Source organism: Barbatula barbatula (genome assembly GCF_947034865.1).
Source record: "Barbatula barbatula genome assembly, chromosome: 1".
Taxonomy (NCBI): domain Eukaryota; kingdom Metazoa; phylum Chordata; class Actinopteri; order Cypriniformes; family Nemacheilidae; genus Barbatula; species Barbatula barbatula.
In genome coordinates, this window is record NC_136766.1 from 4183498 (window position 1) to 4201568 (window position 18071).

The following is an 18071-nucleotide window of genomic DNA, read 5'->3' on the forward strand; positions in this document are numbered from 1 at the left end:
AATGAAAATGCTGTCATTATTTACTCACCTTCCGGTTTTCCAAATCTGTATAAATGTGTTTGTTCCGATGAACACAGAGAAAGATAATTGGATGAATGCTTGTAACCAAGCAGTTCGTGGACCCCATTGACCACCATAGAAGGATATATTTATTCATTTATTCAACAGAAGATATTTTGAAGAATGTGTGGCACTTTTGTCCACCGTTGTCATTTTTCCTACTATGGTAGTCAATGGGGTCCAAACAATCTCTTTACAAGCACTCGTCCAAATATCTTTCTCTGTGTTCGACCAAAACAAAGATACAGATTTGAAACTACTAGAGAGCGAGTTATTCATGACAGCAAACAACAACACGTATTTATGAAATGGCGTAAAAAGTCTCATATATGATTTATAATGTAGAGAAGCAAGTAAAAACATGTAAACTAAATATTTCGCTAATACCATCCACCTCTGTTTGCTATGAACAACACGTTTGAGAGCATTAAGTGACATTTCGTAGTGATATTCCTTACAAATAAATTAATACATTTTGTCATGGCGCAAGTTCTTAAATACTTTTGTGGAGCCACTGTATGAATGTCATTCATGTGTTGCACTGTTGCGTTAACTGAACTAATTGTAAAAGCTGAAGAATGGAGAGCAAATGGTGAGCCGGAGAGGAGAAGCCCCTTCTGGTGGAGCAGTAAGAGAGAAACAGCACTACCTTAATGAGCCGACGTTTAATGAGTTGCTGATCAGCAGAAAGAAAGCCATGATTGATCTTAGGAAAGACCATCTGAGCAGGTGTGTGAGGTCAAAGGTGAGAGAGGTTGGACAGGAGAGAGTTGCATGAGGTCCCGGAAGGAAGAAAGGGAAAAGGAAATAAAAAAGGTACAATAGATTAGAATTAAAATAGAGTCGGAGGACCCAAAGCAACGCCTTCGTGTAAAAATTGACATCTTTTCAAGACAAAAGAAAACATGTCAACTTCTACTCAATAAAGACACCGTCATTCACAGTTCTTTAAAGCAAAGGCAGGCTCGAGGAACCGCACACACTGAAACATCCGCCATCCTCCCGTTGTATTTCTCTGACATATCTCAAGGAGGAAAATTATAATAATTCTGTCACTGCAGAATTAAAAATCACAAAGAAAAACTCCAATAAGTACATTCTGCGCATAAGCAGGTGGTGAAAGAATCATGTTCGAGGGATGCTGGAGAATTTGTGGCGAACCAGGGGTATCGGCTCTGTAGTTGACCATTAATGTGTCTCTTTTGCTTTTTCCATTTCTAGAATCCAAGCAAACGCTGGACAGACTGTCTGGTGGTTAGAAAATCAGAATCTTGTTTGTAATTTATCACACATCACTGGTTTATTAGGGGAAAAAATGTGTGTTCCGCTGTGAATTCATACATTCCTGACACCAAATACTGCATAATGACACCCCTGGAACTGGAAGAGCGGGTCGCTTATAGGTTATAATGAGTTCAAGTGTCGTTTGATTGGATGGATTGAATTTATCAGACACAATTACGTTCGGGCCAAGTCTGTCATTGCGTGGGCACAGGGGACAAATGGTCTGTTGATGTATGTCAGTGTGTGTGCCATCCATAGAGTCTGCCTGAGCCGCCCGGCTGCGCCAACAAACCTTCACAGTCAGGATTTGATTGCTGTGTAATGCAGCCAGACTGGGAAGACCAGGAAGACCCTGGAGACAAACAGCACAAAAATGGCACGATACAAACACAAGCACACAGCATGACAATAAAAGACACGTACGCCAAAGAACCTGAGCGCTACTTGATTTTGCATTCGGAAGTTTAAACGAACACTTTCCGTTTCACACAACGGAATTGTGAGAGCGCACTTTGCCAAACACAAATCTAAGTTGTTTTACTTTTTGGATTCGTGCTCTTGTCGTTAAATTAAACCAATGTCAATTCCAGCCAACAGGAAACATTCGTAAAACATTGGCTTATGTTCCTTCAAAGTTCTTGCAGTAACATGTTTATTCAATGCTATATTTATATTTCTTAGCTAAATATGTTGATATACATTCTTACATTGATTATGGAGCGTTCAAAAAGTACATTTATAAATACAATTTCCATGACTTGAAAAGGAATTGGCTAAAATTAGAACTGTTAGCTGTGACGCTGGGAAACGTCTACATATTTTCGCCTAATGATAACAAATTATTATTGGAAAAAATCCTCAATGGAACACTATTAAACACGACAAGACAATATATTGGTAAAACACGCAGGAAAAATATGTTTATAGGATATTCCATCCCACATATTATGGGAAGTAATTTAAATTGCATGGCTCATTTAGAAGATGGAAGCCATGGAAACCGCACCGTTTTCTGTTCTGGTACTCAAGCGAAGAAAACTCGCAAACAAAATACACACACAAAACAAAGCAGTGATAACTTTGAGTAATGGGACCTTTAAAAGACGAGTTAATCACAACCACAAACTGAAAATAACAGCAGAGACACATACTGGCGTAGATGTATGGAGTTCTCCATATACACGTCTTGAGTTACAAACTTGCTGCTTGTGCCATGATGCCTTCTCTATTTCATCCTCGCTTGTTTTGCCATAAGTTTGATCGATTTGTTCGGAGACGGTAAGATTTAGCGCTGATCCCCAGCACCTTTTAGAAGATGCCTGTGGTTAATACAACCCGCCACTTCTTGGCTACCAAGCCTCAATTCTTCTGTAAACACGCACGTGTTACAGCTACAGCGCCTTAACCCAAGACAAAAGAATGTCTGACATAAGAGAGGACCAAAGAATATTTTATGATGTTTTATGAATCAAACCGAGAAAGAAGGCATGCAAATTGTTCTCCAGACCCCTTTACTGCATTCGGGTTTCTTGTAGTTTGTAGTAATGTTACGAGGACATGGTTGAGAGCAATTCGCTTAGAATAAAAGCAATTTGCAAATTGTTCTGATGTTTTGTTTTGCTGTGGGTTTGGATGCAAGTTTGTGCCTTAAGTCAAATGAACGTCATAGTAGAAAACCATAAAGGGCAAACAAAAGTGTACCAGCAAACGTACTAAGACAATAGACTTTCCACTCATGAATATTCTAAATAGATAATAAAGTATTGAAAACTATTTGTCCGATATGATGAATATTCAGAGTATTTGATGTCAGTAACTGAATGTAGCGAGGCACTGATGCCTTTTGCTGTGAGCAAAACACAAATCTCATTGCAATCAATAACTTGTGTCTCTTTATCGTCATCTCTGTTTACAACATGAAATTGCTGATTGCTTACATACTTATCTTTACAAAAGTTGACGTCAAATGATGTCAGACTGCCTGCAAAATCCTACCCAACAGCTCATCTTCTAAAACATTAGGCCTATTATAAGCTTGTTTTATTAGTGATTTTTGTTTATTTTTAAGCGAAAAAAGTTACGGATTGCAGCTTTAATGAATCGTAAAGAGCACTTTCTAAAAACCTTTGCATAGTGTCAATGAATCCAGTTCACGTGACAGCTTCACACCTGTGAGATTTCTGACTGTCTATTAACATGTTTACAAATGTGAGGAGAGCGTGAGGTATAGAAGACCACACAGCACATTCAATAGCAGACTACTGCACTAATTCAATTTAATGATGACACACAGAGCCGGTGGCAACATGTGTGTTTGTGCAAGCGGTGAATGCTTTATTTGCTATTTATTCACCCTTTGACCCCGTGACCCTGACATATGGCTTCTGCCACACTGTTTAAGTATGGGGTGCCGTTTGTAAAGCGGCTCCCTCTGAAAATAACAGCAACATTTTGTCACATTTAGCTTCAAACAATGTTTAAAAAACTGGTATGAATTTTTGAGGGTCACTTTTTAGCACATTTAGAACAATATTTGTCAACTTAGAGATATTTTAAATAGTTAAATCTAAACATTAAATGTTACACCTAAATGTTAAATCTAAATCTAAATGTTAAATTTAAATATAAATCTAAATATTAAATCTAAATGTTAAATCTAAATCTAAATCTAAATGTTAAATCTAAATATTAAATCTTAATCTAAATCTAAATGTTAAATCTAAATGTTAAATCTAAATCTAAATCTAAATGTTAAATCTAAATGTTAAATCTAAATCTAAATCTAAATGTTAAATCTAAATGTTAAATCTAAATCTAAATCTAAACGTTAAATCTAAATATTAAATCTAAATCTAAATGTTGAATCTAAATGTTTCGGGTGAAACTAAATATTTAGCTAATATGCAAATTCAAAATGCCGGTAACCGGAAATACCAAAATAAAAGCTCGAGGAGGTCAGTGTGAATAAAAAAAACAATAAATAATGAATAATGAATAAAAAAAACATCTCATCCGGGGAAATGGACTCTTGGACATGGATTATCGTGATAATAACTACCTAAATAATAAACACGTTTGGAGAAACTGTATTTGAAGAGTACTTTGAGTTTTTAGTGTCACTTTTATGAAGGGGGCGAGACTTATGACCTGTAGCCACTATAGCCAGCCACGAGGGGCTCACTTTGACTGATCTGTCATGTTCGCTTGCATGAAGGCCAGCAAGAGCCTGTCCCCGCCCGCCCCTGACCAGGTCGCGCTGCGAAAATGTCCAACGAATCGGCGTTAGCCGAGAACATCGGCAGAGCCGTCCTGGCGGCTATTCAAACCTTTTCAACAGCCGCCAGGACGGCTCTGCCGATGTTCTCCAAGAGTCCATTTCCCCGGATGAGATGTTTTTTTTATTCATTATTTGACACTATAAACACACACTGACCTCCTCGAGCTTTTATTTTGGTATTTCCGGTTACCGGCATTTTGAATTTGCATATTAGCTAAATATTTAGTTTCACCCGAAACATTTAGATTCAACATTTAGATTTAGATTTAATATTTAGATTTAACATTTAGATTTAACATTTAGATTTAGATTTAGATTTAACATTTAGATTTAACATTTAGATTTAGATTTAGATTTAACATTTAGATTTAACATTTAGATTTAGATTAAGATTTAATATTTAGATTTAACATTTAGATTTAGATTTAGATTTAACATTTAGATTTAATATTTAGATTTATATTTAAATTTAACATTTAGATTTAGATTTAACATTTAGGTGTAACATTTAATGTTTAGATTTAACTATTTAAAATATCTCTAAGTTGACAAATATTGTTCTAAATGTGCTAAAAAGTGACCCTCAAAAATTCATACCAGTTTTTTAAACATTGTTTGAAGCTAAATGTGACAAAATGTTGCTGTTATTTTCAGAGGGAGCCGCTTTACAAACGGCACCCCATATTTAAGGGCTTAAAGTTACCATGAAAGTGCAATGCTGGTACAGCAGTACAACAGCTAAGCAAAGTCAAGGAATATTAACATGAATTAAATTAAATATAATAGTATGATGAAACGGTCTACAGAGTATGGAAGCATGTCATTTCATATGCAGTGTAAAACTGGCTATTACAAAATATGTATTTTCCACAACTAACTGAAATGGTTAAAATTGCATCACATTTCACAGCAGGGTCAGGGACAAAGTGTCTTCCTCAATTCAATTTCTCCATTTGCTCCTGAACGTTTACTGAATAATTGAGCAAAAACTATGTCTTTGTGAATAATTTCATTAGATCGTAATCACACGAAGCCTGTCTTTATCCTCGTGTGGCTGGGTGGCGTAATGATGACCAGTAACACAAGCACACCCTGTCAACCAGACACTAGTTTGTTTATTTGTGCTATGAGGTGGATTTGGATGAGGAACCCCAAAATGATTTCTAATCATCCAGCTGCCTCATATGTAAATCAGGTTTGTTCACAGTGGATGCTTTTGTTTCCTGGTTGGATGCATAAACTGATGTTTAAAATTATATCGGAATTTAACATCAGCATTTTAATCTAAACCAACAGACGTGTGAGATTTACCGTCACTGAATTTTCTTATATCATGCTGGGGCACTCACATCAAATCTATACGGCACTAAAAAAAGCATTTCAATTTACAGCGGAAAACATTATGACCAAATACAGTAGCTTTGCTTTACATAAATGAAAACTAAATAGTGGAGAGAGACGTTCTCGGTGAAATGGAGTAATAACACAAGAATAAACACAGTTTGAACATAAAAGCCTGAATGGGCCACTATTAAATACAGCTGAGAGCATCAGATTAAGCCCATTACGGTTATATAGATATCATAAACTGTACGTCATGCCTTGGAGGAAATCAATAAAAGGTGCATTTTAACCATGACCCCTTCAACGTCGGCTCAAGATGATGATGAACACAAAGACAATGCACCGAGTTACAGAGAAAGATCAGAAAAGGATTTAATGCAGTGCACTTCAGACAATTATCGGCATAGCTTGTCCTGTGTTCGAGCAAAGTTGTATTTTGCCCGACTGCAAAGCAAGGATTTAAACACAGCACACATGCAAACCTACTGGAATGAGATATGCAAGTGATTTATTTCACAATCTGCCAACTGTAGCAAAGCGCGCTTTCCATAATCATCCTTTAAGAAGTGTAAATTTATCAAGCTGTCAAGCAACCGAGCTGGAAATAATTAAATTTTTTTTCAAACGAGCTTTTAGTCTAAAGTGCTCGTATGTCATTGTGCATTCACAGAACGCTAGAACCCGAAAAACCTGTAGCTGTTTTAAATGTATAATGTATAAAAGGCTCGGTTACGTTCGTTTGGATTTCGTCCATAACTGATACGAGCCTCTACAGTTGAAGCCAGATAGTCCCTGACGGATCGCAGACAAGTTGCGGGAACCGAACTCTCGAAACGGCTCCTTCAAGGTGTTTATAGTTTGGCCTTTCCAATACTTTTTCACACACTCTGTTGTGCTTGGCGAGCCCCAGTCGGCGCTGTCCACAAAACCCCATGCATCTCAAACATGCTGCCCACAAGTTCATATGGGAGACATAACACACATTCATCCAAACAGGACATGCGAGAAAAAAATCCACATACCCGAGGTCCCTGATCGCCTTGATCGCCCTATAAAAAATCAAGTGAGAGAAGAAAATGTTGTAATATCATATACAGAGTGTGATTTAAAACACATTGATGACGAAGGTAAATACAAGTATTGCGGTTAAGAGTCAAATCACTTGCAATGACAAACTGATATGGACAGTGGAGCGAGTGGGGCCTGTGTGTACCGTACGTGCATGTTCATGGGTATAGTTTTGGTTGACAACAGCAAAAACAACTATTTGAAGTTTTTTTATATTATTTATTTGTCAAGTCTGTGGATGTCATTAAGTCTCTGTGTGATTTGTTTTGACTTCAGTTGCATTATAACGTCCATAAAGCAACACGGCGAGAGGACGCTATGTAGCTTACATACTTGTCATCTGTGTAATTGGAAATCGAGTTTGAAAGGAACGAGTTGGGTAAAGAACTCTCTGTACAAAACCAAAACTGAGACATCTAGATCTTTCCAAGACAAATATAAAATCATCTAGTGTGTGTTAGCATCAGCATGGCACACTTTGACTGATCAGTGAATCATTTAAAAACCATTTCTAGCAGGAACACCAATTTGAAGTCAGGCAAAAATGTTAAGGTCCAGCCAGTGTATGACATTTAGTGGTGAGGTTGAGAACTCCAACCAACTGCAACCCTCTCTTTCGAAGCGCTACGGTGGCTGACACAGAACTAAAATGTTGTGTATTTGTGAAACGCGCTCTGAGCAGTTTGTCCATTGAGGGCTTCTGTAGAAACAACATGGCGGATTGCATGTGAGGGGACCCGCGGTGTGTGTAGATCGAAATAGCTCATTCTAAGGCAATAAAAACACAATGCTTCATTATGTAAGGTCTTTATGCACCTCTGAAGACACAGTTATGTATATATTATATATTATATTGCATTTATGTCAATACCTCCACCAAGAAATCATACATTGGACCTTTAAAGTCATAGGGCCCCACATTTTTCAGTTTTCCTGATTTACCATAGAAAAGGCCGTGCATTCACCCAAGCAAGCATGCGACTCCAGAAAAACTGCACGAAACCAGTGTTTGTCTGATGACTCGTCCCTTCTTCCTACTTTGGCTTAAGACTCTGAGACAAATGAGGTGCATGGCTGCTGGGCTGGAAGGCCTTCAGAGAGCAGTTTACATGCGATTCGGGGGTTTGCGGTCATTGTTACGGCAAACACTAAATGGTAGCGACTAGGGTGCAGGGATCCATGAACCTCTGAACGGGTGGATCCAATTTGGAGATTTGGTCAGTTTTAAGCAACTTGCATAACTTGAATGTTCTTTCATCATTTACTCACCCTCATGTCATTCCAAACCTGTATGACTTTCTTTCTTCTGCTGAACACAAAAGAAGATATTTTGAAGAACGTTGGTAAGCAAACAATGCTGACCCCCATCGACTTCTATTGTATGGACAAGAAACCAGAGAGATATTTCTCAATAGGTTTCAAAGTCAATTTGTATACAGGTTTTAAATGACATGGGGTAGAGGAATGATGCCAGAATGTTCATTTTTGGGTGAACCATCCCTTGAAATGTCCAGATAATGCACAGTAATTGGATATTAGTCTAAAGATACAAAAACATAAATACATACTTTATGTACAAATACTAGCCAGACGGCCTCGGATAATGAGAAAAACAAGAATGCCGACCATCAGACAGAATGCGGTTCTTTCTGCCATGCACCATCTATAACAGAATGCACAGCGATGACGCCGTTGTGCCGCCGTATGCGAGGAACCTCAGACACTTGCGCGCTTTTAATCTTTCTGTACTGATCGGTCACCGCACGTACAGACATAATGTGGTAATTTTTGCTCGGCATCTGTTTTTTAGAAGGATACTCTGTCAAGCGTTTAAGCACTGGGAAGGCCTTCATGCCCTGTGGATTCGTGATTGCTCTGGGGATTTACATATTCCGAAATCAGCCTTGACGTCACAGCCACTACATGCGCAATAAATGACCGCATTCAAATCCATTAAATCGAATTAAGAACAAAGTGAAGAAATCATTTGGTGTTTCACCAGAATGCTTACAGCTGGGAACAGAGAAGAACTCTCTTGAAAAACTTTCTTCACAGTGATGCCATAGAAGAACCATTTTGGTTTCATACTGTCAAAAGGGTCAATGATCTCAATAAGGATAGCATAGGACAATATTTGGCTACTCACCCACATGACGTTCAACATGTTTTAAGACCTCCCGGCGTCTTCGGAGCACAAATAAAGATATTTCAGGGGACATCCGAGAGATTTCCAGGCCTCCTCATATTCATCATGGTCATAGTTGTTGTCAAGGTCCAGAAAAGTAATAAAGATGTTGTCAAATTGGTCCATCAGCGCATAGTGGCTCAATTGAATTTATTTGAAGCGACGAGAATACTTCATGTATGAAAACAAACCAAAATAATGACTTTAATGGATATATTCTCCTCAGTCTTGTCAGTCTATGGTGCGTGTTCACGAGAGCCCTTCGATGCATAAGACAGAGAGGACAATATATACATTAAAGTCGTTATTATGGTTTGTTTTTCATACAAAAAACTTCAATTGAGCCACTATGAGCGGATGCACCAATTTAACGTCTTAGTGTCTTTAGTGCTTTTCTGGACCTTGACAACAACTATGACCATAATGTATATGAGGAGGCCTGGAAAGCTTTCGGTTGGCCTCTAAATATCTTTATTTGTGCTCCGAAGACAAATAAGTGAATGAATAAAAATATTTGCCTTAATCTGATACTTTACACGTATTGTAGTGTTACACATACACTAAGAAGTGATCTAAGAAGTGATCTCACCTTTTCACCTTTTGGACCAGGTGGGCCCTAATAGGAATGAAAAAGAGAATGAAGTGTTAAGGTTTGCACTCATAAATCATTGCTAAATAAAAAGCATGAGTGTATGAATGCATACGGTATGTGTGGATGAAAGCATATGTAAACCACAGAAATTTAGGTAATGGACCAGTAGTTCTCAAGAGAGATCCAAGGGGCCACAGATTTTGTAGTATTTTATGAAACATAGAAATGTATCATACATTTATTCAATCAAACATCAGAAAAATAAGACCATCAACCAAAATAAATGATGTTCCAGCATCGTATAACTATATATATTTCTAGTTTAATTCAAATGAAGTAAGTCCTTATTTGGAGGGCACAAAGCGATGCTCTCTACACAAAGGAGAGCAAAAACGTTTGAGAACCACTGATAAAGACAATACAGTACCTTATAGAATTGACAAATCCTTCTTTTCAACACGATTCTGTCCTTTCCCATTCAAATTCACAACATTACACAGAAAATGAAAGAATTTGCGAAGAAATATAAAGAAGTCTCTCCACTAAGTTATATGAGCTGACAAACCTGTGCCACAAGGATCACTGTAATAAAATCTCTTATTGTTCTTTTATCAGATGAGTTGTGCTTTTGATGGATTAGGATCAAGCCTTTCTGGAAAAATATGACTCGCTCCAAAAAGATGATAAAGTGCCTGTCGTGTATGCAGAGACGGTGACCTTCGTATCGCCTCGATAACATATCAGAACAGAAGGTGGTGCATTTTGCTTATTGGCTACTGACCTAGACCAGATGGAGCCCACAGACATACAGTAGATGCCATGACACCATCCAACACGCCGTTCCAGTGCTATTCATAGAACACCACGTCAATCATCGCATTATTTATAATATTTACCTATACGATTTTTAGATGTCAGCTTAAATCACGAGGTGACACGCACTAGTTTCCCGTGTAGTGGTTGATGTGTGCCTATGACCTCAAAACTCATGCATATACGAGAAATAACTTATTGTTCACTGTACTGATCTCTATACACCAAACAGGTTTAATTGTAAAATTACAAGTAAAAGTTTTATGACAATACTGTCGGTTGTTCTAAGCCACAGTTCCAAATAACCTCATATGCATGTCATTCAACCCTGAAAACTCATAATTCCATCAATATTTTATTTTACTCTGATTGTCCAAAATAAATAAATAAACAATTCTCGCTTGTGCTGGAGAGTTTAAGCACATTCTGAATGTCCATTCCATGTGGCAACCAGAGGGTGGTGCTACTGAGTCAAAACCTTTTCTGATATTTGTGGCAAATTGGAGACGACATGAGTCGCGTCTGGTAGAGCATTGTTTCAGCGCATGAGATGAAAACATGTTTAATTTATTAAACCAACCGGTCCTGTAAAAACATAATAAAACTGGCACAAACGTCCGGCCCCAAAGAAAAGATATTACAGGGAGTTGCATAAAAGGCCTGTGTTTGCCAAAACCACAAAGAACTGGGAAACACTGACTGCCCACTCATCTGATAGAGTCAGTTCACCTAATATTAATAATAACATGATGAATTATCACCGAAAACATCTCATGGTTTGTATGGACTTTGTTAGACGTCATTTTAAAGTTATTTACTGCATGCATTATGAGTTACTTTGGGGTTTATTACATCTCAAAGTTTGGATGGCAAAGAAATGTTTCACAACAGTCTATAAACTAAGCATCAAGCCTACCTGACAAGAGCTCAAAATACAAATTTGGCTCAGTAGAAACGCATTCAACAGAAGGTCGACTTTTCACGAGCTGCTTGATTTATTTTTCCTTTTCGCTAGTTGAAAAAGTCTAATATTGAACTCCCATTAGACCGATGTGCCGGCAATTTGTTGTGGCTGAATCTGGCATTATCATCATCACATAATGATCTTAAACAAACTGAAATGCTTGAATCTGACAGCGAAAAGCGGCAGTAAAGTGCCACTCGTAATGCGTCTGGAATTTCACAAATCATTATACTTAACCATGATAGATAATAGCTTGACATTATGTTCTCTACAGTGTGAGGACAATGCTTGGATATCTGCCATCTGTTTTATGTTTTACATGCATTCAGTTAAGTAAAAGGTTTCAGTAATAAAGTTCTTAAGGTTGACCAACGGCACCTGATTTATTATCCAGTTGAATAATCTCTTCTCTAAATTTTTGGATTGGAGTGCCATGGAAAAGTAAACAGGTAGGATTTATAATAAACAGAAACTATATTGTGGCTCAACCCAAAAAATAGAGATGCTGGAAACCCCCACAATGTTCTTTACAACTGAAGAGGCTTTGTCTTTGTACTGATGTTACTCAGACGGATGGCGAGTGGTGGTGGCAGACCCTCGCCAGCAACAAAAGAGGGAGCATGTAAGATTTTGATGGCAGATCATAACTTATGGGACCCCAATAAAACAGGGGTGGCAATTGCTGTAAAACACAAGTCGTAAAAGCGAGTAATTTAGGCCGGCCTCCACCTTCTGCGGAAATGCCATCGGACGGTGAGTCTGTTTGATGTAAATCCGCATAGGTGAAAGCAGCTACTGAAACGTTAAGTCGCCTGCCAAACGGCACTCATCCATACATGGTGAAGTTTATTTGCAGCTGGGGTTATCCGAGCTGATGAATATAATGAGATTGGTAAGGTGCACTTCTTAAGAACAATGGGTGATCTTTTGATAATGATGCTCTTTTATAACATAGCGTGGCATTAGGGTTACCATCAACCAAAACTTCAGTACACAAGTGATTCGAAAACATGAAAATTATTTTTCCATTTGCTATGCATGACTTTCTACACAAAAGAAGATATTTTGAGAGAGTTGGTAATCAAATAACATTGGACCCCATTGATTTCCATTGTATGGACAAAAAGCCACTGAGACATTTCTCAAAATATATTTGCAACGAGCAAGGCGGAACGAGAGCCGTGAGGGAACGCCGCGCGGGTGGCGACGCAAGTGATAATTGGTGTCAGCTGCGCGTTGCACCGGTCTCGCATCTCTCATGGTGGCGCTCCGGGAGCATAAAAGCACGAGCGACAGGAGGGTACGACGAGAGAGGACCAGGCCTGGACTTTATGTTGTTGTAACGAGCAGGGCGGGACGAGAGCCGCGAGGGAACGGTGAGAGGGCGATAACGCGAGTGATATTTAGTGTCAACTGCACGTTGCCCCGGTCTCGTGTCTCTCATGAAGGAGCTCCGGGAGCATAAAAGGATGAGCGACAGGAGTGTATGACGAGAGAGGACCAGGCCTGGACTTTAGGTTGTGTTTTATTATGTTTGAACGTCGACCGTGAGGGAGTTACTTTCTGTTTGTTTGTTTGTTTGTTTATTATATTAAAAGTGGTTGTACGTTCGCCGGTTCCCGCCTCCTTCCTTTTATTGACCTGTGTTACAATATTCTTTTGTGTTACCTTGACACAGCCTCTTATGATAACAGAATATGTATTGTAAATAAATCGAAAAAAAAGATTTTTCTTACTACGTATTTCAGCTTTGATTTCCAACACACATGTCTAAAGCTTTATAGATTGAGATACAGTTACTAGAGAAGCAAAGTAATATTTTTCTTAAAGAAAGTATCAAAAATAAGGTTTATGTAAATATTTGATTTTTAGATTTTTCTTCAGAAAACTAGACAATTTATTATGTAATTTTGCTTCTGGAAATGCATCTTAATTTACGATTTGTTTCTATGTAAAAAAGTGAATGGTTCTTTGGGGAATGAAGAATGGTTCTAATATTGCAATGCTGTGAAGAACTTCTAGTATAACCTTTATTTAAGATAATGTCAAAATCGTCTGTAAAAGTTAATTACATTTTTCCTAAACACTATTTTTAAATGACAGTCACAAACAGATACATGCATACAGTCATTTCAGTATCATAAGAAGTGGTAGAAGTTGCTGCTTTATCCTTTTTAGGGGCGACTTAAAGGAAAAGTTAACCCAAAAATAAAAGATATTTGGAAGAATACTTGTTACAGAATGGTGTTCTTGGCCACCGTTGACTACCATAGTGGGAAACATTACACTTATAGTCAAAAGTGCTCCAGAACGGTGTGCTTTCTTACATTCTTCAAAATATCTTCTTTCATTTTAAACAAATGAAATTTACAAAGCAACTTTTCCTACTATGTGAGTCAATGATGGCCAATAATTGTTCAAAACAAAGAAATGTATTCAGATTTCGAACAACTTGAGAGTGAGTGAATGAAGACAGATTTTTTGGGGGTGAACTGTTCCTTTAATAAGGTGCTTTATGGTTTCCTAACCTGTACATAAAACCCTATGGAAACCCCATAACCTTGATAAGATGACAAAAAAGGATGCCCACCTCAATGTCTGTTAGTTCGACATGAGAAGCCCTTGATCATTTAAGCAGCAAACAATCTCTATAGTGGGGAGGAGGCTGTAAGTAATCATAGCGGAGCGGGCCGGAGCGGATGACCACAAGTGGCTGGTGCTCATCGCCGAAGTCCCTGTAAAGGAGGTTAGGCTAGGATAGGAAAACCACACTGGAAAGCTGGACTGGGAATGTCATCTGGTTCTCATATCCACCGCATATCATAATTACTTTGCAACATAAAAGCTTTAATGTCAACTGCATGCATGCGTCTCAGAACGCCGGTTCGTTGGCCGGTGGAGAGAAAAAAAGTGTTTTTGCACTAGTCGTGTCATAAAAAGGCCTTTTGGCATGTAGCCAGGCTTAAGTTAATTTTCTGGGTCACCTTGTTATTTGGGTGGTGTGGTCAGAGAGGCCTGTGAACGCTAATGAAGCCGGTCATTTTCTAACTGCCGGAAGCCCCCGCTCGGCGCCCTCCTTACTCCTGTGGTCTCTACATTTATTGAGTGGCTTTAACAGATTTGTAAAAAACCTCATTAAAATCTGTCCAACCAAACTGGCTGTTGCTAATGCTCTCATCATGAGTCCTACTGCAATATTGAAAAAGTTTCATTTGTTTCAACGCTTAAAAATGTGGATTTTAGGCAAAGATAAACCTGTTTCGTGAATTCGCTAATGCCACACATGTGAACCCAACGGACCGCGCGCTGCCCTCCTGAGTTGTTTGGGTCTTCAGTTTTGCTCTTCAAAGCCGCAGTCGCTGCGACGACTCGACTCCGCGGGCGCACTCATACCAATTCAAATAGAGGTTTTATCATTCAGCATTGAGTTTCACAAAGATCTGGAAGGCCTTTGTCTCTGAAATCTCAACCCCGCTGTGTGTTTTTCTGCATCCTTGGAGATGAAAATTCATTCAAATACATGAAAGTGTTTTAAAAGCGCAGCAGAGCATCAAGATCTCTTGAGTTAACACAAGATCATTTCATGGACAGGGGCTATTTAAAGATCGTTTGAACAATAGCCGAAGGACTGATATTCATCACCAAAATATTTTCATATTTCTATGCATTCAGCTCTGATACATTCAGTGTTAAAATGTATAATGTAATACTGATCAAGGACAACTGATATCACATAACTTATCGTCCGTACAACGATACAATACAAGGATATAGTTATTCAAGCTCTAAAGGATGCTCAACATGACATCAACGTTTGAGAGAATCTCAAACAATAGTGAGAAACCGACCAATTACCTTCACTGTTGTGAACAGATTCAACTGCAAACAGATGCTCAGACTGCGCTTCCAATGTCAAACAGCAGTAGGTTCAGGTTTAATTTACTTTTGGGATGTTTCCTTGAATATTCAGTGGTTGTGATGGCAAACATAACAAAAACTCAAGTTCATATGTTTCAGCCTGTGAAATCTTACTCCATTGAAGAAGGTTTTGGACGGATCGAATGCAATCTCTTTTATTTTGAGAATACAGCAGAACATTGAGCGTGAGCATATGAACTCAACATTACGGTGACTCATGATGACCACAAAGGTCATGGGTTCAATAAATAAAATACAAACTAAAAAAAAATGTATCGTTTAAGTCACTTTGGATAAAATCATCTGATGCATAAATACTAGAGATGCGCCGATATATTGGCCAGTAATCGATAAAAGCAATTTTTCACACTATCAGCTATCGGATGTGCAGAAAATGTTAAGAAACGTCACCAGTTTAATATTATTAGTAATTGTATGAATTAATAACATTCAGAAAGTTACGAAATATTAATATAATCTTCAGAATGGGTATCTGTATAAGAAGATATCATCATATCAGTGGAGAAATGTATTTTCGGTGCATTAAATACGAAAAAAGACAAAAAACTCATACGCATTGCTAACAGATTAAAATCTCACTCTATGAAAGTCAGTCATGGCTGAACTATAGTAAGGATATATCAAAAAAATATATCACACCACAATTACTGTGATATTTGTAGTAAAAGTTCGGCAAAACAAATGGTAATCGATCTGTCGAAAAAACATGTTACCCCACTACAGTATACTAAAATCATGGTACATTTTCTGAAGGCTGATTTTATCCCACGACAGTACAACCTTTTCAAACAAGAATAAAACAAAACAATTGTAAAAAGAGAGAAAATGTTTGGTCGTTTCCATGGCGTGCACCTGGACTGCTGACAGAAAACTGAGAGCGAATTGTCAGCTTTTCCGTAAGGCGCAAGTACTTGTGTCATTTCCACTGAATGTGCTCATCCCGCGCTCATCTTACTGTCATGCTAATTAGCAGCGAGTTAGCGTGTGTTTGAACCGTGCGTCCCCTGGAGGAGCGTTGATCAAAGACCAGCTGGAGAATGTTTTATTAACACATGTACTGCATTATGGATGAGACCAAATGTGTAGCTCCTGGATTTCACCAGTGGGCTTCTCCCTCCAGTCAAGCGCGTTGTATCATTTATTCACCTTGACACGCGGTTCCCCAAGTAAGGCATGAACGGAAATCTAGAAAACCTTTCCATTTCCACCTTTCAGGACTGCTTTTGTATTCTGAGTGACTTGGAAAAGCTGTTGAGCTACGCAACAAAAAACCCAAAGGCCAGCCGCTAAATTAAAGTGTGTTAAAACACTTTCCCCTGTCGTGATTTAAAACGCAAAGACAACTGTAATTAAACCATTTCTAAGTTCATTTCTTAACAAGAGTAAACGCTGTGCCGCTACACTGACCAGTACAACATGGCAACATTGGCTTAATCAACGATTGGGAATACCTGTTTGTCAAACCAATGGAGGACGGGAGGAGTGTAAGCTTCACATAACTGCATCGTTTTTAATTATGTATCACTGTAAAGGTTAAACTACACAAGAGTGCACATACATCCATGTCCCTGAGGAGCTCATTTATTTGTGCCAAGCATGGATGTAGCCAGAGGGACCACGAAAGAAGCAACATTTGAGGTTACATGAATATCTCTATTACCTTCAGCATCATTATGATCATAACACGTACCGGCGGACATGCTATGGGCCTTGAAATGATAAATGAAACAGTGATGCTTAATAAAAACAACATTCTGTTTGCTAATGAGACAGAACGTAAAGTTTAATAGACGGAGAGGTTTCCATTTGGCTTTTGTAAAGAGACGCTTTGCTAATACTAATATACTATAACTCCATGCCAGGTTTAAGTAATAATATTACTCGAGTAGTCTCTTAACCTCTGACATTATTGAAATTTTGATAATTGACGTGTAATTTTTATATGTAATTTCCAGTTTGGCCCAGATTGTGCATGTTGTCATTCCAATTGTGACATCATTGTGGTTAGGTGGGTACCATTTCCAACCGCATAGTTTGCAGCAGAGAGCAGATTATTTAGTGTGACAATTTAACACAAGCGCTTCTCATCTAATACTATGTAAACACGTTGACGTTATTGGAAATTGTCCTATTAAATAAGTCTTGGAATCCAATGTTTACTTCCTAATGTTTTTCATGTGTGCACTGCAGGTCCCAGAAAGGCCAATATTCAGTTTTATAATGTCAACCCATTGAACCTCTAAAACTAAATTCCACATTTGTATATTAAAGCATCTAATTTCCATTTCTTAACCGGAGAAAACTAGTGGCCCGGCTGTTTTTCTAATCTCTTTTTAACATTCTTTAGGGGGGTTATTATTTTCAGAATTCCCAAATAATGGTTGGTCATTACTTAAAATGACAAGCTCTGTAAAATATATGTAGAGCGTTGAATCGAAATCGAAAATTATAGAAAAGAAAAATACTCGATTGATTTTCCATCTGATTTTGTATTTGTAAAGGCCTGTTTAAATGAAATCGCTCTCAAATGAGCTGTAAATGGACA

General features: G+C 38.1%; 1 protein-coding gene across 1 annotated transcript in view; it reads right to left on the minus strand.

Moving 5' to 3' along the window:
• The window catches only part of col25a1 (collagen type XXV alpha 1 chain), a gene marked incomplete at both ends in the record, with an annotated part of 39942 nt that extends 39161 nt beyond the window's left edge, over positions 1-781 (minus strand). Inside the window, one exon of the mRNA XM_079451489.1 lies at positions 710-781. Coding sequence (XP_079307615.1) covers positions 710-781 — 72 coding nt within the window. The remainder of the gene's footprint in view (positions 1-709) is intronic.
• Positions 782-18071: the final 17290 nt, after the last annotated feature.